Source organism: Gossypium raimondii, chromosome 12 (genome assembly GCF_025698545.1).
Source record: "Gossypium raimondii isolate GPD5lz chromosome 12, ASM2569854v1, whole genome shotgun sequence".
Taxonomy (NCBI): Eukaryota; Viridiplantae; Streptophyta; class Magnoliopsida; order Malvales; family Malvaceae; genus Gossypium; species Gossypium raimondii.
The window spans coordinates 55,485,172-55,512,865 of record NC_068576.1 but is presented as its reverse complement, the minus strand read 5'-3'; the positions used below and the strand labels follow the sequence as shown (position 1 = coordinate 55,512,865).

General features: G+C 31.5%; 3 protein-coding genes across 6 annotated transcripts; all 3 read right to left on the bottom strand.

The window, feature by feature from the left end:
- Nucleotides 1–2,683: 2,683 nt before the first annotated feature.
- Nucleotides 2,684–7,204, bottom strand: LOC105765462 (probable protein phosphatase 2C 76). The gene is made up of 9 exons (XM_012584567.2): nucleotides 6,774–7,204; nucleotides 5,924–6,239; nucleotides 5,553–5,680; nucleotides 4,809–4,907; nucleotides 4,430–4,588; nucleotides 3,879–3,965; nucleotides 3,654–3,745; nucleotides 3,448–3,522; nucleotides 2,684–3,092 (listed from the first exon to the last, which is right to left on the bottom strand). The coding sequence occupies exons 2-9, from the start codon at nucleotides 6,184–6,186 to the stop codon at nucleotides 2,931–2,933; spliced, it is 1,065 nt and encodes a 354-aa protein (XP_012440021.1). The 5' UTR covers nucleotides 6,187–6,239; nucleotides 6,774–7,204; the 3' UTR covers nucleotides 2,684–2,930.
- A 1,508-nt stretch (nucleotides 7,205–8,712) lies between these two features.
- On the bottom strand, nucleotides 8,713–13,712 carry LOC105765461 (spermine synthase). 3 transcript variants are annotated; one of them, XM_012584563.2, is made up of 11 exons: nucleotides 13,504–13,712; nucleotides 12,066–12,286; nucleotides 11,929–11,973; nucleotides 11,628–11,704; nucleotides 11,350–11,472; nucleotides 10,845–10,949; nucleotides 10,672–10,744; nucleotides 10,500–10,571; nucleotides 10,059–10,254; nucleotides 9,755–9,884; nucleotides 8,713–9,154 (listed from the first exon to the last, which is right to left on the bottom strand). In XM_012584563.2, the coding sequence occupies exons 2-11, from the start codon at nucleotides 12,253–12,255 to the stop codon at nucleotides 9,095–9,097; spliced, it is 1,071 nt and encodes a 356-aa protein (XP_012440017.1). In that variant the 5' UTR covers nucleotides 12,256–12,286; nucleotides 13,504–13,712; the 3' UTR covers nucleotides 8,713–9,094. The 3 variants fall into 3 exon arrangements, with proteins under 3 accessions (XP_012440017.1, XP_012440019.1, XP_012440018.1); XM_012584565.2 differs by lacking the exon at nucleotides 13,504–13,712 and adding an exon at nucleotides 12,840–12,973; XM_012584564.2 differs by lacking the exon at nucleotides 13,504–13,712 and adding an exon at nucleotides 12,599–12,621.
- Nucleotides 13,713–23,916: 10,204 nt separating this feature from the next.
- Nucleotides 23,917–27,272, bottom strand: LOC105765460 (probable protein phosphatase 2C 8). 2 transcript variants are annotated; one of them, XM_012584560.2, is made up of 3 exons: nucleotides 26,539–27,272; nucleotides 24,884–24,989; nucleotides 23,917–24,450 (listed from the first exon to the last, which is right to left on the bottom strand). In XM_012584560.2, exons 1-3 carry the CDS (start codon nucleotides 27,214–27,216, stop codon nucleotides 24,140–24,142), a joined length of 1,095 nt encoding a protein of 364 aa, XP_012440014.1. In that variant the 5' UTR covers nucleotides 27,217–27,272; the 3' UTR covers nucleotides 23,917–24,139. The 2 variants fall into 2 exon arrangements, with proteins under 2 accessions (XP_012440014.1, XP_012440015.1); XM_012584561.2 differs by having other exon boundaries at nucleotides 23,917–24,441; nucleotides 26,539–27,270.
- Between the last annotated feature and the right edge of the window lie 422 nt (nucleotides 27,273–27,694).

The following is a 27,694-nucleotide window of genomic DNA, read 5'->3' as shown; positions in this document are numbered from 1 at the left end:
TTACATTTTAAATTTGAAAAGTAATTGGATTAAATTCAGTGAAATAAAAGAGAGGGTTAAATTCTAAATATACCAAAGATATAGAGACTTAAAAGCATATTTTAACATTTATATAAATTCAAACCAGACAGCCTCTACGCATGTGAATAGATTCATCCAAAATTAATGTCAACTCAATATTTAAATACAATTTCTTTTTTATTATTTCGATTAATTTATTCAAAGTAATCATAAATGAAAAGATATAAAAAGAATATTGTGTTGGTGGGAATTCCATTAATTTGGGCTATAAAAGGAATTTACCCATGAAACTTCCCTTGGTATGATTTTTAAAAAGGAAAAGAAATTTGGTCTTAAGACTTTCCTTCAATTGTCGGCAGTCTTATGCACTGATGTCAACATCCACCATATGTCATGTATTTAGCTTCATATATGAGAGGACATGAATTCGAGTGTTCTGAAGTGCATTTTCCTCTTATCTATGGGTTGGAAAGGGCTATGAGTAGTTCCAGACATTATGTCAAAAAGAACAAATATAATCATAACATATAATGAGATTATTCGAATATAGAAATGTAATCTATTTAATCTCATATTTGTGTCCCGATCAATGTAATGTATGGACTTCTCTTCGGATTAATTAATTGTATCAACACTATATAAATATTATGAATAGTTTATTAAAGGTTCAACGCCGGTTTTGGCTTTTGTTTTGTAGTGAAATTTTACTTTATCCCTTTTTACTATTTTTTCAATATTTTTCCTTGTTGACTTATCATTTTAGCTCATTAGTTATTTCTGTTTAAAAGAAAATTCATACGGCCATTTAAGCTAATCAAATGCGAACATTTAGAGAGCTAAAGGGAGAATTTGAGTATTTTACAAAAGTCAATGTGAGAATTTCATTATGGTACCAAGAATTTCACAATATGAACCGTACATGGGTTTGCACAATGTTGGACTTTAAGCCCACCATTGACCCCTTGGAACCAACTAAGACCTTTGGAGAGGTTTGTACAGAGTGTCCTTGTTAGCGCTAGTTAATTTGTAGCTCTTTCTCCCTCGGTGAAATTGAGAGGTCTCTCGAATTCCGTTTCTGTCTCTTGAAACCCCCCTCCGCTAGGTTGATTCAAACTAAATATTGATGGTTCTTCATTGGGAAATGCGGATAAGGTGAGTGTAGGGCCATAATTCATGATGATTATAGAAATTAGGTTATTGGATCGCACCATTATATCCCTAGAGCAACTAGTGTTGAAGCAGAACTGTGGGAGCTTAGTATCTCCAACATTGAAATAGAAGCTGATGCTAGTACTGTGATTCTAATTATAACATTTTGTTATCTCCTTTAATTAATGAATGCAAGACACTCCTCTAGTTTTTGAGCTTTAGTTTATTGATGCATGTTTTTCGAGAAAGAAACAAATGTGCGAATGCACTTGCTCGCTTGGGGACTACTTTTCAACCTTCTTCTCCTTCAAATTTTATTTCTTTCAATGACTTGTTTTGTATTTGCTTTAATCCACTTGGTTGCTTAAATTGTTTTCTCCAAAATGATGCATAGGGAACAGTTATGTATCAGACTCTATTTTAGCTTTTATTACAATTGTTTTTATTCGACCAAAAAAATTCTTATACTGTTTCTAACATAATTAACACTTACTGTTTAACAAATGACATGAATTTTCTAAAAATATACAAAATATTTTATTTATAAAACCATAAAAATAATTTTTTTATATTTTTATTTTATATAATTAATGTCAAAATACCATGTCAACTCAAGATATCTCCATCCTTTTTCTTTTGCAGAGGCACCTCTCTGCATTAAGAGCTTCTTCCTTTCCATACAACACTTGGCAGCTTTGCCAGGTGGTGCAACACTGCTGTTAACACCAGCTGCCCAATAGAAGGGATCCAATTGGAAGGTTTTATTATTATTAAATAAACCACGATATACAACCCAATCCATTATGTTTACAGCGTTGAGCTGTACAAGAATTTGTTCCATGGTTTACTGCCTAATGGATTATTGTACACAGCATGATGACTTGTGAAACCTGCCGGCGTGAGCTAAGACCAGTTTGATGACCTGTAAACATTAATCAGTTTAGGTTGAAGAATAAAGAATTTTTCATTTTTACGCTCCTGTTTATAGATGATTAATGAATTTAAACAATTACTGATTAAATTATTCCAATACATCAATTCAATATCTCGGATATTATTTGTCTATTTTATATTATTATTTATAATTTAATAATACTAATAATTTAGAAATGGAACGAAGTCCTCACATAAACCTTTTGCATTAAACGAACTTCTTGTTATTTGATTATATAGCATTAATTCCGACACAATCATAAATGTTGCATATTTGTAAAATTAAGCTCTTACAAATATAAACTATTTGTTTTCGTACTGTAAATTGCTAGTTATAAAACTTCATAGCATCGTGCTTCGTCAATGCGTATGATTATAGATTATAAAATATATAATAAAGTTCTATGTAATTCAAATGTTTTATTTATTGTCTCCAAAATTTGGATAAAAATATTAAATTTCAAAATTCCATTAAATCATTTCTTTTAGAGTAAAAAAAATTCAAATATCCGAACCCGCACTAAAAATGGAGAGCTTACCTTGTCAAATGCCTATGACTACTAAATGAAGAGTTGATAGATGAACTAGAAATTCCTACCAGATCTCAAATAAACAAACGAAAAAGGTGCAGATTTGGACAAACAGAGCATTCGGTCCATGTATTTCAATTTCGAACATTAGGGAATGAAAAAAGAAAAAGAAAAGAAAACAATGAATAAGCAAATTGTCACCTTGATATATGCACATTGACCGCAAGGCAAAATGCAGATTTCAAACTCAAAAACTGAAATTGTATATAAATCTGAACAGGCAAATGCAATTTTAGATCACGCTTGGGAATCGGAATTAAGTGGATGTGCCTTGCCATGGTGGAATCTTACTACAATGCATGTTATATTGTCGGCACTCCCTCGAGTAAACGCAGTTTCTGTCAACTTTCTAGCAGCTGTCTCCGGTTCTTCTTCTACTCGGGCAAGGGAAACAGCATCCTGTAAATACAATTTTAACTTATAACAGCCAAACATGCAGAAATAAACTCCGATCATCCATTGTGTAACTCATTTTGACATACACAGACCAGTTTTTAAAAGTAAAAATAGATGAAATTTTTAACCAAAGAACCAGCTTGTTCTTTGGTCTAATGTAGAGGGGCTAATTTGCTCATTTTTTGAGTAAAGGGGATAAAATGCAATCTGACTCCTAGTACAAAGGCCTCTATCGTACTTTACCTACTGTATTCTTAGACCATTCCCAAAAACAATACCAGGTGCATGTGTGATACATGGATGGACAATTAAGTGCAACTGTGCACATGGGAAGGCACATGTTAGAGAAAAGTTTTACCTCATTAGGCACTACATCCCATAATCCATCACTAGCAAGCACAAGAAACTCAAACTCTTCATTTATCTCTCTGTCCTGAGAAGCAACAAGAGTACAAATTTCATTAATACAATTTTTATGTAACCTACTTACTGCCTTCTAAATCAATTTGCTATGTAACGATGATTAAAGATTACTAGCTGTTAGCATATACTGTTTAGGATCACCTGAATCTCTGGTTCTGCAACAACAAATTGTTTCAACATGCGATTACCGAAAGCTCGAGACATAGCTAACACACCTCCTACCCTCCAAGTTCCTGATAACATGATCAACAAGAAATTCGTGATAAACTTTCAGGAGCCGACACTACCAATTTAATCACCAGATATATAAAGGAAAATATTTGTCTTCACTTCAATAAGGAAATTGGATTTTTTAAACAGTTTTACCTGCCCACATAACAACCCCTCCAGCACTTTCGATTCTCTTCCGTTCATCGCTTCTATTTGGTTTATGGTCTTCAGATAGTGGAATTGCTTTAAAAGGAAAGGAAACTTCTTTTAGGAATCCCAATTTACAAATTAAGAATTCACAACATTTATTTTCATGTCAACTGCAGTTACTCTAATAGAGCCATAAGTTTCCTGTATAGGATATACAAAGCACTCAAAAATGTAACATACATTTCATATTTTTTATATATAATTCATAATTATTAATGGTTATCACGAGGAAAAGAAACTAAGTAGATAACCCACAAAGTCTAGATATAAAAATAATGCGACATGACCGTTCATTATAAATAAACAGAGGACAGTATAAAGAAAAACTCATGCTTTCAGAATATGGTGCCTGGCCATCTTCACTTTACTGAACAGTACACAGCAAGCAATTTCAAGGAACCATCAAGTAGAAGTATTTAAAGAAAGAATATATTATCGCATGTACTGATGCGCTTGAAACTAACATATTACTAAGCAATTAAAAATGCATAGAATACCTTTTCCAGCCTTGGATATTATAGTCCTCGAGTCTCCAACATTGGCAACATATAGATGGTTACCAACCAACACTGCAGTTGAAGCAGTGGAACCATCATCCCGGTAAGTATCTCTTTCAGAATCCAAGAAATCTGCATCAGTCTGCTGATATGTTTCACCTGCAGGTATATCCAATGAAGCCAGTATAAATTACAGAGAATTTTCAAATAGATTGGTAATATGAGGACACAAGCCCATCTGAATGCAAGCTACAGACTCAGAACAAAACAGAGTTACAGGTACTTGTAAATGCATGGATCATCTATAAAATTGACAACAAAGGACATGCAACAATTTATATTCTCCATAAACACAGCATATCAGAGATCTTGAACACACTTATGGCAAGTTTGGTGTCGGTCATGAACTGCGGATGCTTCATTAGTTTCTCAAAAAGGTGTTGCTTCAAATACTCAGCAGCACGAGAACCACCATGCCCTGCAATTACACATGATATGGTTAAAACGCAGGTCAACAAAAGCTGTCATTCTCAGATATGAAAGGCATCTTACTCTCGCGAAATGTTCCTATCACCGAAAAATGCATGGCCAGGATAACTTATTGTATAAATAGGCCAAAACTCAAATCTTCCAAACAAAGTCACTTTTGAGATGTAAAATGAAAATAAGACAGATTGATTGTCATAATCACATATCAGTTAATACTCTGATTTAAATGAAACCACAAGAAAGCTTAGACAGACATAATTTAGAAATTCAACTGTCTTCGACCTAGGAAACTTTGGACGATTGTGCCATAGCCACTAATTAGTTGTAAGCATGTCCCAATACACTACTCCAAGGTTATTATATGTTTTCAGATGATCTGAACACATATTTAAACCACAAACATAACATACCATGAAAAAACTTGTATGTTTGAGCATTTCTTTGCATTATAAGTATTGTGGTTGTGGAAATACAGATCATGGGAATTAGCCTCACATTGTAGACTAAGTACTTCTCCAATAATCATATTAGATGGGGCCTTCCATGTGCTTTTTAATAATATGTTACAGCAAATTGTAGTGTTTCCTATTTCACACCAATCTACAAGGAAAGCGATGATAAGAGAGAAACTAACCATCAAAGATTCCAAACAAGCAGACTGTCTGCCCATTAATCTTGGAAGTTTTAATATCATAGCAATCTTCCATGGTTGCTCTCTTTCCCCTGAAACTTGAATAACCGCAGCTTAATCTTCCATCCTCACTGCCAGATCAAATAAGAAACATACTATGAATTTACCCTATCAGCATTTGCAAAATTCACCGGCATACAAGTACATCCTAGCAACATTCATCCAGAAACAAATCATACTAAAAGTTCAGAACCAACAATACACATGTTTGATTCTAAACAAATCATGGTGGCATTCATGAAACAGGCTATACTTATAGCTCAATCTGTATGATAAAACAACTAATTATTACAGGTGGAAAGCTTAATATTTACCTTTTCCACCCTCCACTAACATATCCAGCATCATCTTTCTCTGGGAATTTATGGACTACGGGACCCTGGCTTGCTGCTGCGCCCGAATCCACCATCATCTTAGCACTTGTTCGAAATTCACGATTCCACAAAAAAGTTAATCCAGCACCACCGGCATATAAAGTCCTTACAGTACTTTGTAAATGCACCCTTTTCCGGGTTAATATTGTTCCTATCTGCCCAGTTTGAACAATTACACTCTTTAAGCAACTGTTGCATACCATCTATGTCTACTTATGGCTTCTTAGAGCCAGGTCTTCAAAAGCCACCAACAATGCTGCATACCAAAAAAATAAATAAATAAATAAAAATGACAAGCGTTTTTAACTGATGCTATTACATTTTGAAATTTAAAAACAACAAAAAAAAAACTACTCACTTGGTAGCTATGTAATTAAAAAAGTATATCATATTTAACCAGAATTTAACAAAAAAAATTCAACAGTATTAACAGTTGAATCTGAATTTTGAAATTTAGAAAGTAGAGGGGCTAAATTCCTGGAAATGCAAGTACAGGGACTAAATTCCTAATTTTTAAAAGTACAGGGACTATAGGCACATTTCAACCTAAATATAACCCAAGTAACTGCAGTAATTCACATAGTCTAGAAAGCTTCCAACAAAATCGAATCATTAAACATTCAATTTGAATATGCTCGCAGTACATGCTTTTTTATCAACAACTTTTAATCTCCATAAGAAGCTAAAACTAACAATATTAAGCTGAGATTTCCAACTACAAAAGTAAGTATAAACCAGAGCCTAATAACAAAAGGGAAAAAAAAAGTCCAGAGAGGAATTAAAATCTCACATTTGCTTTTTCAGAGTATTTGATTCATTTCCTGAGCTGATAAAATGATCAAAAACCGCACCATTTTCGATCAAATTTAAACGAAAGTAACAAAAACGGGATCTCTCTCGAGAATTTTGGATTTAAAAAAAAAAAAGATGGATCAGATCGGGTCCAGGTTGGAACACGTGGAGGATCTGAATCTGAAGTGGAGGCGCCTACTAGGAGTCGACCGCGTTGCGAAGCGGTTTTCACTCTCTCTCTCTATCTCTCAAAGTGAAAAAAGAAAAAAAAATGCGAGGAGAATCGGAAACCCTAGAGAGAGAAAGTGGAGGAAAAAAAGGAAAGCGATGTGAAGAAAATTATTAGATGGATAGAGAGAGAGAGAGAGAGAGAGAGAGAGAGAGAGAGGAGTGGAAAGTGATAGTGTGTGTGGGTGTGTGAGAGAGAGAGAGAGAGGTGGCAAATACTGTAGGCTGGCACCGAAGAGAAAATAGCAACGTGGCACTCTTCATGCTGTCTTTGCTTTTTGCGGTGGGAGGAATGATCTTCTGTACTCGTGCTTAGAATTTACATCCTAGTTTCTAAATGATTGCAACATCCAAAAAAGAAATTCTCAATATAAATTTCAAAATTAAGTGTTAAAAATAACTATTGAATTTAAATTTTAAAACTGGTTTAATGTATTTTTTAAAATTAAGTTTGAATTATAATTGAACTGCATAAAATGTAACTTTTAAAATTTGAAGATAAACTATGTAAAGGATAATATTAAAATAAATAAAATAAAAATAATTAAAAATTTTACATTAACGACTCAAATATAAATTTTATTGTTCTTTTCAAAGAGTAACTCTTACTAAAATCTCAAAAAGTTTTGAGTTGGTCTTCCATTCTAACTAAAAAATCTTGTGGTTCTAGTCATGGAAGAATCATGAATGGAAAAATTTTGAGTTGAAATTCCATTCTAACTAAAAAATCTTGTGGTTCCAGTTATGGGAGAACCAGGAACAACGGAGAGCTTTCTCCCCTTCGACTGTTTGGTCTTAGGAATATCGATTTTAAGAATGAGTGATTATCCTTCTCCGACCCTTACTGTCGAACTTAAGAGTCGACAATTAATGCATTCCATGAACAATGTTCTATGGTCGGTCTATGACCCCTACATACCAAAGGCGTCCTTGGAGTGATCTCGTAGTTCCTACGAAATGAAAACGATAAGGTTAGCCGATGAAGTTTTCTTTCATTTTGCCACATTTCACTCAAAAGGTTAAAAAGAGATAGTATATTAAGTTGTTCACAGAAATAACTCATTTATCATTTTCTACTCTTTTTCTCAATAATACTGATAGATAATTAAAAATGAGATTATCCAATTCTGTTCGGGGGTTCTAAACAAGTAGAGTCCTTAATTATTTGCAATTATAGCTATATTATCTTTATCCAAAATGTTTCAAACCTAAAACACAGAGGTGAGTTGAAATCGATCAGTTAATGTAACGTCATCCATAAACTCATCTTTAAAGTATTGATTAATCGCCTGAAGGTTGTATTGTCGGTGTTAATGAGAATCAAAGTTGTTTGTTCCTTCTTAACCAATGTTACTTATATAATGACTTATAATATTCACAATAAAACTAAAGATGATAACGGCTTCTTTGCCTTAAAAATATGGGATTTGATCAGTGATGCAAGGCATATGGCAGTGATGGGAAAAATCGTTGAAAATGCCTTTGGCCCCGTAGTATTGTGAGGACAACCTGGAGAGCTATTTTGGAAGACGAAGATTATATCAAAGGTGAAACTCTTTGTTTGAAGAGCTTGAAACAAAGCAACCCCGATAGCCAGAAACATTGCACATAGAATTCAAGGAGCATCGCAACTATGCTAGTGCTGCGGATGTGAAAGGGGAACTGGTTTGACATCTCGTTACAAATGCATAAACATACACCGACCAAAATTATAACACACAAACTGCAATAATTATTATGAATAAGAAACATATGGTACCTTATTTTTCCCATCTTTTTCTTCTTTCAGGTGTTTCAATGTTGTCAAGTTCAGAACACTGACTTGAAAGACATTTGAAGCACCTATCATCAAGCAAACACATTGCTGCGTCACACAACCCATAAGGCTAAGTCCTATACTACGTATTCCCTGAAATTAGAACTGTAAATACATACTAAAATGGTTCCAATTTCACCTGCATGTTGAACACATTTATTTACTGCCTATGTCTCGAATACAAGTATTTATAAGCTTACGATAAAAAGTAAACAATTGCAAGTTCTACAAATTTGCTTTAGGAGACAGTTTTCTTGTTCCGGGGCTGCGGAGTCTCATAGTAGCCTCACCTCCCTCTTCAGGAACGAAGGCAATGCAAAAGCAGCCCTATGCATCTGTCAATAGAACACAGATATTTTATTTCAACCAGGAGAATTCATAAGCCTACGGCAATAGTAATGTGCATCTTGTGTTCACTGGCTGCCCATAAGAGCATAACCATTCATGTGTTCACAAATTACCAATGATCTTTACTAATTTTCTAATATATTGCTAATTCCAAGGGACTGAAAATATTGAGATCTCAAATCGTGGCTGGGAGGGCTCTGCTTGATAGGAAGAAAAAGAAAAGGGGAGTAAAGGGAAAGTTTATTTAATGGTCGAGCTACACAATAGCACATGTTATGTAGCTTAATCATTAAATTAAAACTCTCTTTTCCCTCCCGCCTAAGGGAGCCTAAATGACAGAGACTATACATGCCATGAAAAGGCCCCCTTTAAACCAAGCAGAAATGAGATAGTTAGGGCTCCATAGTAGATAGCAGAAGGGATTACGGTATATATAAGGGATGAGACTAGCAGATCATGATACTATGCCATCAAGAAATGAATAAAATGCCCCATTACTCGGATTCTCTAAGGTTCATTTCATTGCAGAAAACAGATTATATAGCTTTAAGAAGTTAATGTTCATTGCAAAAGTATCGTGTTCTCACCTCAGAGTTGTAAAATCTAAGTTCTCTCTTATGAAGGTAAGCACCGTCTAGCTTCTCAATAGGGTTTATAGGATTCAAAAAATCAACTGGTGGCCCCTCAGTGGAACATAACAGAAAACCAATCACACCACTGCATTGAAAAAGAAAATTGAAAACACAAGTCAGAAGTCAGAAATAAGATAGACTTGATGATTCTGAAGATGGTTCTGCAATTGGTAAACGATAACATATAAATTTACCACTGACAAAAGCATCATTAATATCTAAAAGAGAACAAAGGGAAAAATACAGCTTAATTAAATACCTTGGATATGTTGGAACACTTGCCCATGCATAATGAACAGGCCCCTTGAATGTCTCACGGCAAATAGAAATCATATCTTCAATTAAATGTGTATGAAGCCACATACTCTCTGCCATGTTACAAAGGACACCACCAGGCCTTAATGCTTGAGCTAAAGTCTCAAAAAATGGTTTCTCTACAAGCTCTTGAGCAGGACCTAAATTGCAAACAAAAATACCATGTGAAAGCTTGTATAACATTGAATCTTAAAAACAAAAATCTATCTGCAATTATGTTGTAAGTTGGAACATACCCACCACAAACATATTCTTTAAGAAACCATCATACTACTTTCATCCTCCTAACTCTTTTTTTTTTTTTTTATGTTGAAAGTGTGTGTTGGTATCGGCACACCTCTAAAGCAGTAAATAAATTTTTAACGGGCCAAAAATTGCAACATACCTACAGGATCTGATGAATCAACAATAATTGCATCATACTTTCCTTTCGGAGCATGACGAAGAAACTCAATAGCTGTTAACATTATATAAAAGTAAAAATCAGCTTGAGAAAAAGTAGCATTATGTTTAACTACTCAACAGAAAATTCACAGGAAAAAATTGTTTTGACATACCATCACCAACATGAAGGTCAACGCGAGGGTCCTCAAATCCAACCGCTAATTCTGGAAAGAACTTCTTGGAAACCTAGAATAAAGAGAATGTGACATATGGCTATTAAATGAGCATTTTCAGACAAAAAGTAAAAGCAAAAGAAAACAAGAAGAGATACTAAAATACAACATACATCTATAACCATCTTATCTATTTCACATATATCAATGTGCTCCACAGAGCTGTGTCGAGAAATCTCCCTAAGAACTCCACCATCACCACCTCCAACAACCAGAACCTGCATCCCATATTTAGTTAAAAATCAACATGAAACAACCTTAAGGCTAAAGTAAAATCTTTATGGAACTGAGATTAGATAGGAAAGATTTTGATGAGGTAGAGAAAATTCAAGACTGGTCAGCCGTGACTTTAAATCAATCAATTAGCTTAGGGGATATATCTCAGGAGCTTGATGACAGAAAAGACTAACCAATTTCAGTAGACTTTCTAGCACAAAACTTCATAAAGATCCATTGATTATGCAGTCTTAGAAAACAGAAATTCAAATGCCAACTTAGAAATTGAAGGAAAGAAAGTATGATAAGTTCGTCAACAGATGATGGTACCAGCAAGATAGCAGGAAAATTATTGACTGGATATAAGGGGAAAAAAACTGTGCTTAGATAAGATGAGATTACAGTTTTGGGAGATGGAATCGAACAAAGTGGAAGATGAGCAATCATCTCCTGATATGCACATTCATCTTTCTCAGTCAGTTGAACTATACCATCAAGAACAAGCACTTTCCCATATGTCGATGACTGAAAAAAGAAAAAAGTATTTTCATTAGTAAGACTACACACAATAAATGCAAGAAAAGAAGCAGGCAAAGTCGGGCAAGAAAAAAATGGTAGATAGAAAGGAACTAGATGTAGATAACATTAGAAATAAAAAACACAAAGTTAAAATGACAAACCTCAAAAACAAGGACCTCTTGATAGTCTGATTTTTCCTTGAATAAAATGCTTTCAACTTTCAGAGAATGCGCTTCTCCTACAGAAAAAAATTTAAGCATTGTTGATAAAGAATATGGTGCAATGTGTGAGAAGCATTCACTAGTTCAGTTCAAGGCTCCTAAACTCTCATTTCATAGAATAAGTTACTACTAAAAATTATGAAAGAGCAAGCCAGACTCTAGCACTGTGAGAAGGTAAAGAATAAAGATACTTAAAAGAATTTCAAACATGTATAAATTACAGGAGGAAGTTAAAGCTCACCCGGCCACATAGGATTGTTGAAGTAGACCATTTTACCAGCATCATCTGCAAATGATGAAAAAATTAAAAAAAAAATCAAAACAAGTAATACTGGTGAAAAAAAAGGAGCAGGAAAAAGATAATTCAAAGAAAATGACCAGAGGAAGACTGAGATTCCGAGAACCACCCAGAAACAACAGTAGAATGGCATTTTGCCTCAAGCTCAGGGGCTGAAGCCCTGGCCTTCAAACAACAAGAAGGGATAACCTTCTCTGAGCCATTACCACTATTCCCCTTCCCATCCATAAGCTTCGGGCATTCTAAACCTTTTCCTGCGTCTTCCCCCATAGATTATCTTTTTCTTCTTCGGCTCCAGCCTCTATATGTCAAAACAAATTCTTAAACTTTCTTCTTAAGGTTAAAAAAAGAAGCCAACATATGCAGGCACGTGCAGATTAAAACATTTATCGAAGTATCATTCAGAAACAAAATACGCATGATGATATAGAAAAGTAAAGATGTTCCTTTCAGAAATTAAAAATATTTATTTTCACAGTGCTCCCTGGGAAAAAAAAAGCATCAGATTCCTTGTTCTTCAAGCATTACTTTCACACATTCCTCACGATTGTTAAAATAATAATAAGCCTCAAAGGGAGAAAAAAGAAATTAAAGAATAAAGAGTGTGTTAAACCCGAGAAATTTGGCAGCAGAATTCCAGACCCTTCTCTTTTATTTTTTTAATTCAAAGCTATCATGGCAAGCTGGAGAGTTCCTTTAAGGCAAAAATGTATTTAAAAGGCATCGATTTTGGATCGTGAAAGTGATTAAGGAAACTAGATAATTATAACCTAATTACCTAAAGTAATGGAAGCAGATTCTGATATCATATAAGATCAAAGAAAACAACATTAAATCACAATGATTTAACTTACATGCTATGATTATAAGTTATATGATTTTCTCTTTATCTTTTAATTTAATTTCTTCCAGCTCTAAACTGATTTAAATAATAATAAAAAGGAATATGAACAAACAGAAACGCTGCTTCTAGAAATGATCAAAGTCAAAATTTCCTAATGGTTCTCGGTTGGTCTGTGGATAATATATACCAACAACAAAAAAAAGGGGGGGAAATAAAACGAATTTCCATCAAGTTACGTAATGTAAACGACAATTTCAAATCAATTTTAGGTAGATAGATGTTAGGCAGCCATAACCTATCATTTAATGCAATTATAACCAAGTTAAGCTCTATTTTTTTTTTTGCTTATATTACAAAAATAAACATATATGAGAAAAAAATTAAAGATAAAAATTAACGCAAAATCTCCGATTCTCTTAAAATGGAAAGAAGTAGGGTTTTGAAGAACAAAACGAAATCAAAACAAAAGAATCTCTTAAAACTTCCACTTTTTCAAACTCGATGAAACAAATAAACAAAAAAAAAGTATTAAATTACAGCAAAATGCAAAATCACATATCTCGGAGATCAAACAACGGCAATGAACACATTAAACAAGCAAAATGATGAAATAAATTCAAAAAAATCGAAATATATATATGTGTGTGTGTATTAAATAAAGAAGAAAATCTTACCTGGTCTTAATGACAGTGAGAGTTGAAAAAAATAATGAAACTCTTGAATAATCGGGAGAGTCCAAATAGCGAGCGGGAAGGGTTACAGAGTACGGTAAAGACAGGGGAAAAAAATGTTTCTTCAATAAATAAATAAATCAGTTTTGTTCTTGTTTTTCAGTGCTTATTTGATTTTCAGACTTTGCTTGTTTTTGAAGGAAATTGGAGGATCCGACCCCGTTTATATAGACACGGACACGCAAAATTAATGGAAATTTATTATTATTTGGTTCGAATAATTAAAAATTATTATTACTTGAATGTGATCCAAAACAAAAATGAAATGGGGGTTTTGTTTTTATAAGACGGCCCGAAATACGAGAAGTAATTTTGATACAGTTTTATTTGATTTTATTAAATTTGAATGTTTTTAATCTAATTATTGATGCAGCTACGGGACAAAATACCATTAAAAGCTTTTCTTTTTTAAATTTATCGAAATGGGCTCAGTATTTTATTATTTATCAGAATTGGCCATTTTCTTCGAAAACGCGTCCACGTCAACGCGATGTCAAGGGACGTGTCAGCAAAACGCGTCCCTGAGGGCGCGCTTTGCCTACGTGGCAACAAAGCGCGACGTGGACGCGTTTTGCTGTCATGTAGCGCACCTCTGGGGACGCGTTTTCCCCGCGCGTGAACAGTCCAACGGTCATTTTTTTGACCGTTGCCCCCCAACGGTAAAAAAAAACTATAAAATCCCTCCACCCTTTTATTTTTTTCACAAACTAATCCTCTCTCAATTATTTTCTCAATTTCCTCTCAATTTGCTCTCAATTTCCTTCCAAATTTCTCTCAAATCCATATTTAATTTCAATTTGCTCTCAATTTCCTCTTAAATTTCTCTTAAATCCCTATTTTTAATTTTTTAAAAAATTAATTTTTTAATTTTTTTTTAAATCGTAAAAATTTGTACGAATTTAGCAATGGCCGGATAATTTATTCGTCTTGATAACCATCACATATCCGTTGAACAAATGAAAATGGTAAGTGTTAAATTTATTTTTTAAATATTATTTAAGATTTTTTTATTTATGCATTTTTAGATAATTATTAATTTATTATTTGTTATAAAAGTCTGTAGATCGGATATTGGAATGCTATATCCGGAATATGCATGGTCCTCCATCACTGTTGGTAGAGAATTACCTGCGGGAATCGGGTTTTTGGCACGTGGCGACGGTAGGCCGGGGATGCAAGTTGGACCCAAAACTTATCAGTGCGTTGATCGAGAGGTGGAGATCCGAGATGCACACATTTCATCTTCCATGTGAAGAGTGCACTATCACTTTGGAAGATGTCAATCTGCAATTGGGATTACCGGTGGATGGGTACCCAGTCACCGTGTCTGTTCAATTTGGCGATTGGGGAGCGGTGTGCTATGAGCTTTTGGGTGCTATTCCAGAGAAAATTAACGGAGGTCGGATCGAGATGGGCTGGTTACGAGACACATTCCCGGATCCGGATGATGATTCAACTGAAGTAGAAAGATCCCACAGTCGCAAGTCCTATTTAACATGAGCGCGTGGATAACAAAGTGCATCAAACATCCCATAGTCGCAAGTCCTATTTCGCAAGTGTACACGATATTGCCCGCCAACAAAACATTGGTGCGGTCTGTCAAACTCTATCACGCGAAACCATAAGTTGTCTTGATCGTGACACACTAGAGGTGCTCATTGCCCGAAGCTACGTTAGAAATTAAAAAAATTATGTTAGTGACTTTGAATTTACTAATTAATTATCGAATACATTATTTTTATTTGGGAATCAAATTTTCTCTTTTAATGTTAAATTGATTGAATTGGTTAAAAGTTAAATTTACATTTTTCAATACAAATCTTATGTGGATTGGTATTTTTTTTTTCATTTTATTTCAATCGTTGATTTAAAAAGATCTCGCTATAATGAGATCTTTAAATAGATGGCATCTCGATCATTACTTAAATGTATTATATTTTGTTTATTTTTTATTTTGAAAAAAAAAAGTTGTTATTATTTTGATTAAATCTATTGATATTGGTGTTCAATGAAGAGAAATAAAAGAATAGAAGTCGATGGTTGCGTGGAAGGCAATTCACCTATGACAAGAGTTAGTGGAATGGACTAGAAGGGGAGGAAGAAATATGAGGGGATTTAGGAGGATATGCAAATAAGAAGGATATTTGAGCCTACGTTATAAGGTAAAATGCTTAAGGAAGAATATCCTTTGCTTTTCGTGTGTTAAGATATATATAAGTGAAGGTACCTTGCAAGGTATCTAGACCAATTTTTTAAGCATGGGTCCGGCATGACTTGGCCTGAAAAATGAGCTTACTTTTCTGCTCAAAACTAGTCCAATTCAATAAAGGTAAACTCAAACTCAATCTGACTTGCCATATTTGTTTTTTTTAGATTTTTTTTATTTAAAAATAATTTTTAAAAAATATAATACCAATTCACTAAAAATTCCAAAATAAAAGTTTTTTAACACATTAGAAATATATTAAAAAACACTACCATAAATATAATAAATGTTTAATTATATTAAAAAACACAAACAAATATAATAAATATTTTATTGTATTAAATATAATTTTTAAACTTTTATATTTTGGGTTGTGGATTTAACTGTTATTGGGTTAGTGATTTTTAATATAAATATATAAATTTTATTTAACATATATAATTACTATAATTAATTTTTATAGCATAATATATTTGGGCTGAGTTGAGCTCGAGCCAAAAAAAATTTGTCCAATGGCCTACCCATATAGAAAACTAACATTAAGTTTTACCTAAGCCCATTTCTCGGGTCTCGTATTCTTGTCCAAACCATCCTATTTTTCAGACGGGCCTTCGAGCTTGGGCAAGTGGCTTGGCCCATGAGTAGGTCTACATGGCAAGTCCATTACACGTCAGTTGTTGTCGAGCATAGTACTATGCGGCCTTGCTCTGAAATTTCATTTGTTAATGTACTACGAGGTTGTTATATCTTAGTTTGGTTGTCATGAATAATCAACTAAGTGATAACTACCGATGGTACAAGACAAAGGGTCATTAACGAACACCTTCTAAGCTTCCTCTTATGCTACCACGTGTCTAAGTTAGAATAGGGATATAACATAATCGGATTTTTTTATTTAATTTGTTTATAAATTAATATATATTAATTTTAAATAAACCGAATCAATGAAATTCGATTTGGGTGGATTACTTTTGATATTCAATCTCGATTTAATTTTTTTAACGCAATTTTCTTTTCCAAAACTAAGATGAAATTAGTAACATCATACTCATTCGTTATTTTTATAATTGATAATTTTGTATTTTATGAAAATTTTAAAATAAAATCCAAATGTGATGCCCCATTTTATATCAATTGTTTTATGACTGAGGATACGAATAGAACACGCCCTATTTACTTGTCCATTCTAACACATCTCTCAATTATCAGCCAAAAATATAAAAAAAATTATTATGACTAGTGCAGTAAGTAAAGATATTCATGGATCAGTTCTTCAAGCTCGATTTTTAAATTTTTGTTAAGTTGAAGCTGGGTTCAATTTGTCTCAAAAATCCATATTATTGTTTAAAAATAATGAAATATTAAAATACATATATTTGTAATTAATTTTCAATAAAATTATTTTAAAAATATTTAATTTAATTTCAGCTTGAACCAATTAAAGAATTAAAATTTTTATTAGATAAGTATCGTTGCATTTTGATGTATTGTTTAAATTTATCGATATTAATTTGTTTAATTTTTTCACATGTATATTTGTATAATATTTTAAATTTTTAGTTAAGGTTTATAAGTTAATTTTAAGTATATTTTAATTCTAATGTAACTATAAAAATATTATAGTTTTTATATCGACGGAGATAAATGGAATTACATGTAAAAATTTATGCACCAAACATTGATTAATGACAAAATATGGACCTACCTTCCCTAGATGGTACGAAGAATACATAACACCGACACTTTCACATCCAGTTCGTTGTTGTTGTTTTTCATTTAACGAATTAATCTTTAATTCTTTACTGTAAAAATGTAAAATTAATTATTATAAATTACAAATTCGACATAATTAATTAATGTTCGGAAAAATATGAGCATAACATACATCATAAAAAAAATTACATCTATATATTATTTACTATTATGAAAAGTTTGTCTAATTGAAAATGATTTAATTTAGTTAAGATTTATTGAACTTCAATTATTAAATAAAATATTAGAGTTATGATCCCCGAATTATACATATAGCGGCATTCGTAGGGAAAGCGCTGCTAAATGTCATGTTCTATAGCATCGTTTTCCCACATAAATGCCGCAAAATTTAGCGGCTTTTTTGAGCCAAAAAACGCCGTTAAAAACCTGTTTTACTGTAGTACTTTCTAACATCCTATCATCTTAAGAAAAGAAAGAATCACCATTCTATAACACACTTGTGTGTTATTTTGGAAATCAAAACCATGATACTTCAATATCTCAATATAGCAGTAGGTTCAGATATGATTCCATATTTAGTTTTGTTATTGATTTATTTTTGATGATCTAACATAACAGATATTGGTTTATGATTCTAAATTTATATAAGAGTTTTTCGGTTCTAATTAACACGTAAGCCCTTTAAATATAACTAGATTATGGCACATCCACAATGCATGTGAAAATAATTATGTATTATATTTATTAAAATTTGATATAAAACCTAAATATGGTTTTGGTTAAATTGGTAAAGGTGAGACGGTGAATATTATGATTTCTTGGGTTTAAACCCTATCATGTGCATGTATTTTTTTGGGAAAATTTTTATATAAAATGATAAAATATCTTCAAAATAGTGTTTATTGTTAATTATTTATATTTGATCAATGACCAACCAACGATTAAATGAGTCTACATTTAATGTTAAAGAGGAATAAACCAACAAATATAAAATGTTAGAGTAGTTAAATAAAAATTGTATAAGATATTTGTTTTTAATTTTATTAATATTTATTGTCAAATACTTTTTAGACTAACATATTACATGCAGTGATCTAATTTTAAGTTTTATTACTTGTTTAGAGTTTAGGATTTAGGCTTTAAGGTTTAGGGTTTACTTATTTAGATAATATTTCCTTTAAGTATTGTTGATGATTTTTTATAATAGTTAATTTTTTCAAAATATTATATATTTATATAATTACAATTTATACCACCAAATGCCATATAAACATTACAATCTAACTATACACACCTTAATTATTAAAAAAATAATTATAACAAAGTAGTGGTTAGACCTGTCCATGGCCCGGCCCGGCTGAAAAGTAGAAGGGTTTGAAAAAAAATATAGGTTCGAAAAATGGGCTTGAGCAAAAAAAAGCTCATTTAGAAAACAGGTCATGCCTCAAGTAAGGTTTTTTTTTTGTTGTCATTTTACTATTGTGTTGCTTTTTTTTTAGTAACACTATTGTGTTGCTATTATTGTGTTATTATTATTTAAATATTGTATAACTCTTATTTTATTGTTAATTTTATTAATATTTCAGAGGTATTTGCTTGTTAAATTGCACCTATGTTAGTGTTTTTGATGTATTATATTTAAAAAAAATTATATAAAAAATTAATACTAGCAAATCAAACTGAGCTCAAATTTTAATATTTTTATTCGAGCAGAGTCAAACTTAAATCATTTAAACGGACTTAAAATTTTACGCTGAACCCTATACATAGAGAGTGTGGTAGTGGTCCTAACTTCATAAGTTGTTGAAAAATTACATCAATCAACATCTTAAGAAAATTTATATAATAAAGATGAAGTAAACAAGGCACATGTTAAATGCGCATGTTGATGTTCCAAACTACATAAGTGGTGGAAAGATTACATCAATCAGCATCTCACATCGTGTGATCTTCAACAATGGTAAATAGAAAATTTATTATTTAAAATTTAAAATTCATTGGTGATCCATGATGTTTCATTTTCATTCACCACCTTCTAAATGTTGTATTTATCATCCACAGTTTATACCGACTGTTCCTTTTTCATGCAACTTGCATTTTCATTTTTGCATAACCTTTCATGTTTAATGTTTTTGAAAACCAAATTTATTATAAAATTTTGTATATAACCTTTCATGTATATTTTCATTTTACATAAATTTTCTTAATTTTCCAAAAACAAAAGTTAATGGATGAATAATATATTAATCAAGGTTATATGGATGAAAATGGAATACTTATAAAATGTTAAATTTATATTAATAAAGGTTATTTATTTATTTATTATTAAAATATTATTCATAGTTTATATAACTTTTAAATATCATTGATAAAATTGAAGCATCCATAAAATTACCCATTACTGTTATACAACTTCTCCTCTATACACCATTTTCTTCTAATTATTATAATTTAATATAAACATATCATTTAACTATCATTATTTTTAAAATATAAAATTTTTATATAAAAAATATTCGTCCACATTGTGAGCGTACAAGTTTTAGTATAAATTATAAAAGTAATAAAATTTATTAATATACAGTAATTTTTAATATAATTGCCATTAGTGCCTCTTTCAATGGGCATTTATTTCCAGTGCGGTGCGTTTAGATTTTTTTTATCTCATGTTATAATATCGCAACAATATCTCATCTCACCACTACCGTTAATTTTACACTAACTGCAGGTAAACACACCGCCTATCCAAAAGGACCCTTAGTGTGATTAGTAAGAACTGAGGTCTTGAGTCTTTGGCAATTTCAGTTTGGAGAAAGAATCGTATGAAATAGGAGCGCCACATTATATTGTATCCCTTTCCAATTATTTAATAATATTTCAACAAATTTTTCATGTCATTGATATATAATTTTGGAATTTTTTTAACCTGGATCCTGAATCCCGAACCTTGAACCATGAACTTAGCTTTTTGGTTCAATGTTCCGGGTTCACGGTTCGGGTTAAAGGTAAAAAAAATTACCACAATTATGTATCAATGAAATGAATTTTTTTGATGAAATGTCATAAAATAATTGGAAAGATGTACAGGATGACGTGCCGTCCCTATTTCATACAATTCTTTCTCTCAAGTTTGAGTCCGTCATACGCAAATGCTATATGTAAATTCTTTTTAGTTATAATGATTTATTTGACCCTCTAATTTAAGAAGGAATCATTTTAGCTTTTTATTTAATTTTCGTCTTTTTTAGCCTTTGAATTTGTGCTTTTTATCAAATCACCCCAAAATGAATAGAAAAGCTAATGTCTGTTAACTTTGCTGATATGGCATATGCGTGGACTACCACATAGATGCTATGCCAACAATTAATTACTTTTTAATATTTAAAACTAAAAAAATAATTTTTTAAATAATTAATTACTAATGTGACATGTGGCATATACGTGGATGCTATATAAATAAAGTTAACAAACCTTGATTTTTTCCATCCATGTCATAGTGATTTGACAAACAATGCAAACTCAATAACTACAAAAGACGAAAAATTAAATGGAAGACTAAAATAATAATTATTATTTATATTGAGGCCAAATAAATCATTATGTCTTCTTTTATATTATTTAAAATTAAATATCTTTGGACCTTAATGAAAATATATTTCAATTCATTGTACTATAATATAAAAACAATTTCAACATATAAATGATTAGATGTGATTTTATGCAATTTGAAACCGTAAGAATTTTTATGTCATTTTGGTTTTGATGTTTGGCAATTAGGAATTTTGTTTTCTCTCTTTTAAGTTAATATTGGTAAAAATATTTCTCGAGATTTTAAAATTGAGTAAATTAATTATTTTAAAAAATTAAAGTAATTTAATTCCTAATAATGTTGAAAGTGAATAACTAAGGATAATTAATCTTTCACAAGCACATACTAAAGTTTCAATAAATTCTTGCCAATATTCGCCCCAAGAAGACATTAATATTTTCCATAAATTGTATATGATTTTAATTGGTATAATAATAAATTTAGCCTTCAAAGTTTACACATTTTGTCAATTTGGTCTTAATTTAACAAATTTATCTCGCAATATTTTGTGCAAATGTGCAAATCTTGAGGCTGAATTTGTTGAGCATTTTAAAATTAAGGCCAAAATGACAAAATATGTAAACATGGAAGGCTAGAATTGTTACTATACCAATCAAAATTATTTACAATTGATGAAAGCCATTAATGTCGTGCTTAATTGTCCTTAATTGGTCACTTTCGAAATTGATACAGATTAAATTACTTTGAATATTTCTAAGAGGGATCAATTTGATCAATTTCGGAAATGAGAGAAACTGGAGAGGTTATTTTATCAATTTTATTCAAAATCTTTGTCAATTTAAAATAAAATTGAAAAAAAAACAATGTTCTTGATGTTGTGAATAAATAACTAAAATAATTATAACAAAAATCTAAAATATATGTTTATTGAATTATAAAACAATAAAAATAAACTCCAAATATTTTTAGAATTTATTTTAAATATATATAGCAATCAAATTAAAATATAAACCATGGAAAAATATATAAATATTTTAAGTAAGTACATACTTTTTTGTATGATTAATACTTTAACAATTTAATTATTGTATTTTATGTTAGTATACTGTGCATGTTGAGCTTTGAAAAAATAAAAATATGTAATTAAATAGGCAAATAACTAATATTAAGATGATCCTAAAATATATAATTTTAGGCACCAATAAAATAATGTCGCATCATCAATTTTAAATACATACAAATATTATTTTACACTCAATCACATATGATACATTCTCTAACTTAATTTAATTTTAATTAAAATAATTAAAATGAGGAAAAACATTGAAACCATATGCTGGGAAAAACATAACACAAAATAAATAAAATTTAAAAAAATTAAATCAATAATTAAAATTTAAAAATATAAGAAATATAAGAAAATTGAAAAAAATCAACCATTAAAAATCTAGAAAAAAACACTAGTAAAAGGTTGAATTTTGAAAATTATATCCACCATGGGTGGTTTTATCAAATTCTAAAATTTGATTAAAAACAAAATGGAAATAGAAAATTAAAATTAAAAAGAAAAGAAATTGCCTCCTTAAAAATTAAAAGAAATAAAAAATGACAACATAAAAATAAAACGCGATTTAAAAACAAAGAAATAAAATACGATTAATTTTTAAAGAAAAAAAACTAAAATGATTAAAGAAGAAAACATGTTATTTATTTATTTATTAAATTCTTTAATTTGTTAAGTAATTTAATTAAAGTTAAATTAAGTTAAAGAAGATATCATATGTGATTGAGTGTAGAATAATATGTATATGTATTTAAAACTGATGATGTGACATTATATTGTCGGTGCCTAAAAATTATGTATTTTAATATCATTCTAATATAATTTATTCCCATTAAATAGACACATTTTAAATATATATATCGATAAAAGGGTGAGTATACTTTTTTTATTTCACGAGAAACATTAAAAATTGTTATGGCCTTTGTTTTAATATTTTACTATACCCTATAGATAAGACACTTGTTAATCATTTAACCGTACTTGTGGAGTCTAAAAATTCCATTTGGCAATATATCAAATAATTTTCCTTAATAAAAATATCGATCGATTCAAAATTTTATATGCATAACAAATATAATTTTATTGATAAATTAAAATTGATAAAATATTGATAGTAGTTACCATTTCAAATTTTATAAATCTTTCATCTATAAAATTGAGAATTCGGATTACTATTAAAAATAATAATTTAGCCTATCTTTTATTTATTTCTTAAAATTTATTTGACAGATCTATATCAAATTAATAGATATAAATTTTGATACAAAATAATTAGATAGAAATTGAGGTTTTAAATTTAAAATTCGTTTTGGCCCAAAAAAGAAATTAAAATTGAAGACTTAAATGTTGTCTGGCTAATGTAATTAAATAACATTTTTCGGAAAGGATAAATTTTCCATTAGTCCCTTTACTTTAAAAAGTTATGTATTTAATCTCTATACTTTAATTTGATCATTTTTAGTCACTGCACTTTTCAAAATTTGAAATTTCAGTTCTCACCACACAATGCCTGGTGAATTCATTAAGTTTCATTATTTCCAAAATTTGATGCGGTAAATGTATTATTTTCACATACATTACTCATTAAAAATACAGTTAATGAATTAACGACTATCATTTGCATCAAGACTAGAATTTTGGAATTCAAAATGTATAGGGACCTAGAATGGTCCAATTGGAGAATATAAACTAAATCTGCAACTGTACGCATAGTACAAGAGTAGTAATTAAATTTAACCAAACATATTTAACTGCTATTAGTTAGATCAAGACTAAAATTTCAAATTTTGAAAAGTACTTGAACTAAAATTAATCAAATCAAAATATAAAAATCACATCCATATTCCATAACCTTCACGAAAGTACAATAACTGATAGCGGAATTTAACCTTTCAGAAATGTTAAATAAAATTTTAGTATATTATGAAAACCATTCTTAATTAATCCAATTTGGACCATACCGAATATCTAGCTTAAGCTGCTAATTGAAACCAAATAATTTTGGTTAGTAAATTCTAGATGTAGAAGATGATCGTGTTAAAAAGTGCTAGGTTTTATTTAACTCGACCACGATCACACTGATGTTGTCTTTGCTACCTCGAGCCATTGCGAGCTCAACCAACACCGCGGCAGCTCCGGCTGCACGGTTGCGGTTTCCATCGACAATAGCAATGGATTTCCTCCTAACTCGGCTGTTCAGACATTTTCTCACTACTTGGCAAGCGACTTTGTTCGATACGACATCCCACAGGCCATCGCTAGCTAGTATGAGGAACTCGTCGCCGTCGGTTAGCTCTCTTATGTTTACTTCTGGCTTGCATATGACAAACGGTTTAAGGTATCCATCGCCTGCATGCACTAAATGTGACGTTTTTAAATGATGACTTAGATTTTAAATTGAGTATTCGGAGCATTAATATTGTATAAATTAAGTCCTTTCGCTTGTTTATTTAAATGTGAAATTCCAATTCAAATATCACATGGAATATGTTTAAAAATGTGTGGATCAAATTGTAAATACGTACGTATTTACTTAATATACGAATAATTTGAATTCAACTTATTAAGAAAAATTTGTTAATAAAATCGAAGAGGAATTTTTTTTAAATCCAAGTTGACCCGTAGTAGGTATACAAATATTCACAATTAAAAATGTGTTTTTAATATGCTCAATGTAGTAAGACTTGACCAATGTACTAATACTTCGATAATTTAACAGAATGTTTTAAAGTTTGAGTACTAATTTAAAATTTAGAGCATAGTTTGAGGATCTTGGGTGAAATTAACATACCTATGGATCTTGAAGTGGCGAGTACTCCTAATACACGATGGCCATTCCAGTTTATGACCCTTCCACCAGCGGCTTCGATTCTCTCCAACTCAACAGGTCCTTCAGGCTTTGCAAAAGGAACCTAATTGTCAATATATGTATATATATCCATATACTATAAAGAAAGCCGTAGTTTCATTTTCATCCCAGTTTAATTACTTGAAAAGTCGAGAAAACCAAAGAGAATGAATAAATGAAAAATTGATACTTTGAACTGAATTGAGAATCTAACCCTAAACGCAACATGGTTTCAGCATGCAAATATCTATATATTCATCGTCATACGTGTTTATTGATGATGAAACAAGCCGAGAGGAGAAAGAGGTGAGGATGGGCGATTCACCTCGCTCGGAGCAAGGTGGAGAGCCACTGAAGACAATATTCGGAAGAACCAGAAGGGAATCGAGAGAGAAGGTTGGGGGAGAATGGTGTAGTAATAGGAAAGTCCCTTTTGCCAGAGTTATGGGCTTTTATACCCTTAGTTGCGGTCTCGAGGTGTCATTTGTCAAGTTCTTATTAGTGAGAGCTTAGGTAAGGTGACGATTGTACACGCTTTCAATCATTTCAAATGAGACATAATAGTTAAAATCAAAGATTCCAGTTAAAAAGTGGGGTCTTCAAGAGTGCTAAACTGAGGAGTATTCTCGAGAGATAAGTGAAATCTTCATAACTGTTAAATCAAAATATATTTTAAAAAGAGTGTTTCGAGGGGTTTATCGAGTTTACTGCTCGATCCCATATGTTAGAATATAATAATGTTTATGATATTCGATTTTAGTGGTGAATATCATATACTTCAATGTATATATCTTGCAAGAGTCACAATTTTGTAAAAAAAATTTCTAGATATCTAAAACATCATACCCGCAACTTCAATATATATATATATATAGCATAATTGTATATCTATATTCGAACTTTGAATGTGAGGGGTATTATTTGTGCAAAAAGAATATATACAACATTTACCATCGACAGTTTATGACTCTTATTGATACAAAAAAGTGGTGGAGATAAGAATCAATTCACCCGATAAGGACGAAGTGCCATAAGATGAAGATGATGGAGTTGGACAGTGAGGAAGAGCTAAGGAGGAGGATGGGAATGTAGTGCTTGAAGATATATAAATGAGTTGACCCCATGAAACATGGCGTGTCTTAATAGGCCAACATGTCATTCATTGGTCTCTTGATTAGATCAATAATGGTGTGAATGATAAGTAATTGTGAGGGTAGATATCTTGCGTGTTTTTTTGTGGAATAGTTCCCCTAACAAAGGGAAATGTTAGTGAATTAGGTTAGACGGTAAAAATGATAACGAAGTCATGTGTTGCAAACATCTCGGAGAAGGTGTCCTAAATAGCAAGGGAGGCACTAACAACCTTAAATTGTATATATATATATATATATATATATGATTTATTGATAGGGTGTTCATCTATTTTAAAAATAGTTTAAATTTAAATTAATAATCTTAATTTTTCATTAATTATTTGAAGTAAAAATGATTTACCTTTTATGATGCTTTGCACCTCCCTTAATAATAATATTTATTGAAAAACGTATCAAAAAATTTCTAAACAATGAAAAAAACTCATCAAGCATTATAAATATTACCTTATGATCAAAAGACAAGGCTACAGCAACACCACCCCTCGATAACACAGCTCTAGAGTCCCCGCAATTCGCCACAACTACCTTCCCGTTACCAACCACCGCCACAACCGCCGTCGATCCTACCATCTCCTCTCCCAACCTCCCTCGACTCACCTCTTCATCCATCTTCTCAAAACTTCTCTTCATCGTTCTTCCCCAATCAATCCCATTCCCTCCCTCCTCCACCACTATCTCCTCCACCAACACCTTATGCAACCTTTCCTTGCACTCCTCCGCCACCCCGGATCCGCCGTGTCCGTCATACACTCCATAAAAATCAAACTTTTCCCCCCCTTTCACCATAAACCCTAACCCCACTTTCACTGCATCTTCCATCTCTCTTCTCCTACCAATAACCGACACCACCCCATGAGACGACCTGCACGTTAGAGTTTGAACGTCATCGTTTTGCTTGCATGTTTTCGATCCATTAAGAAGAAGATCCCTGTCTTTATCAACGCCGGTGCTCGTGTTTTCCGATATGGTTACCGTTTGACACGTGCACTTCAACCTTCTCTGGCGAGCATTCTCCGTTTTGATGACTGTAAGCCTACTGAAATCACCGGAATCTGACGTCATTTTCCAGGGATGTTTGGTTGATGGAGAGTGAAGACTTAGTATGTTCTCCTCCTTTTCCATGTTTTCTGCATGATATTGAAAGGCAAAGGGACAAGTGGAGACCTAACAAATGAAAAAGTTTGATTATAAATAGAAAACATTGAATTTAGGACAACTGGGAGGTAGCCACATGGGCTTTTGACGTACAACTGACCAAGAATTTTTTAAAACAGAACGTGGACGGTAATGATTTAGTTGGTGACACGTGGAGTTAAACCTGGCGGTCGTTGATTCGGTACGGTAAAGGTATAGGGCCCACCACTTTTATCTAGAAATCCTACTACGTGGCATCCAGTGCTTGGGTTCGAATTCCTATTAAATTATTTATAGTAAGTCTAAATGATTTTTAAATATAAAATTTTAAATAAAATGAAATTTAAATTATAGAAATTTGACTTTGACTTTATTAACTGTAAAAGTAAAGTAACTTGAGATAATAAATATCTAATAAGTAATACTCGTATTTTCTTTCTAAATTTAATGTAAATACTAAATGATA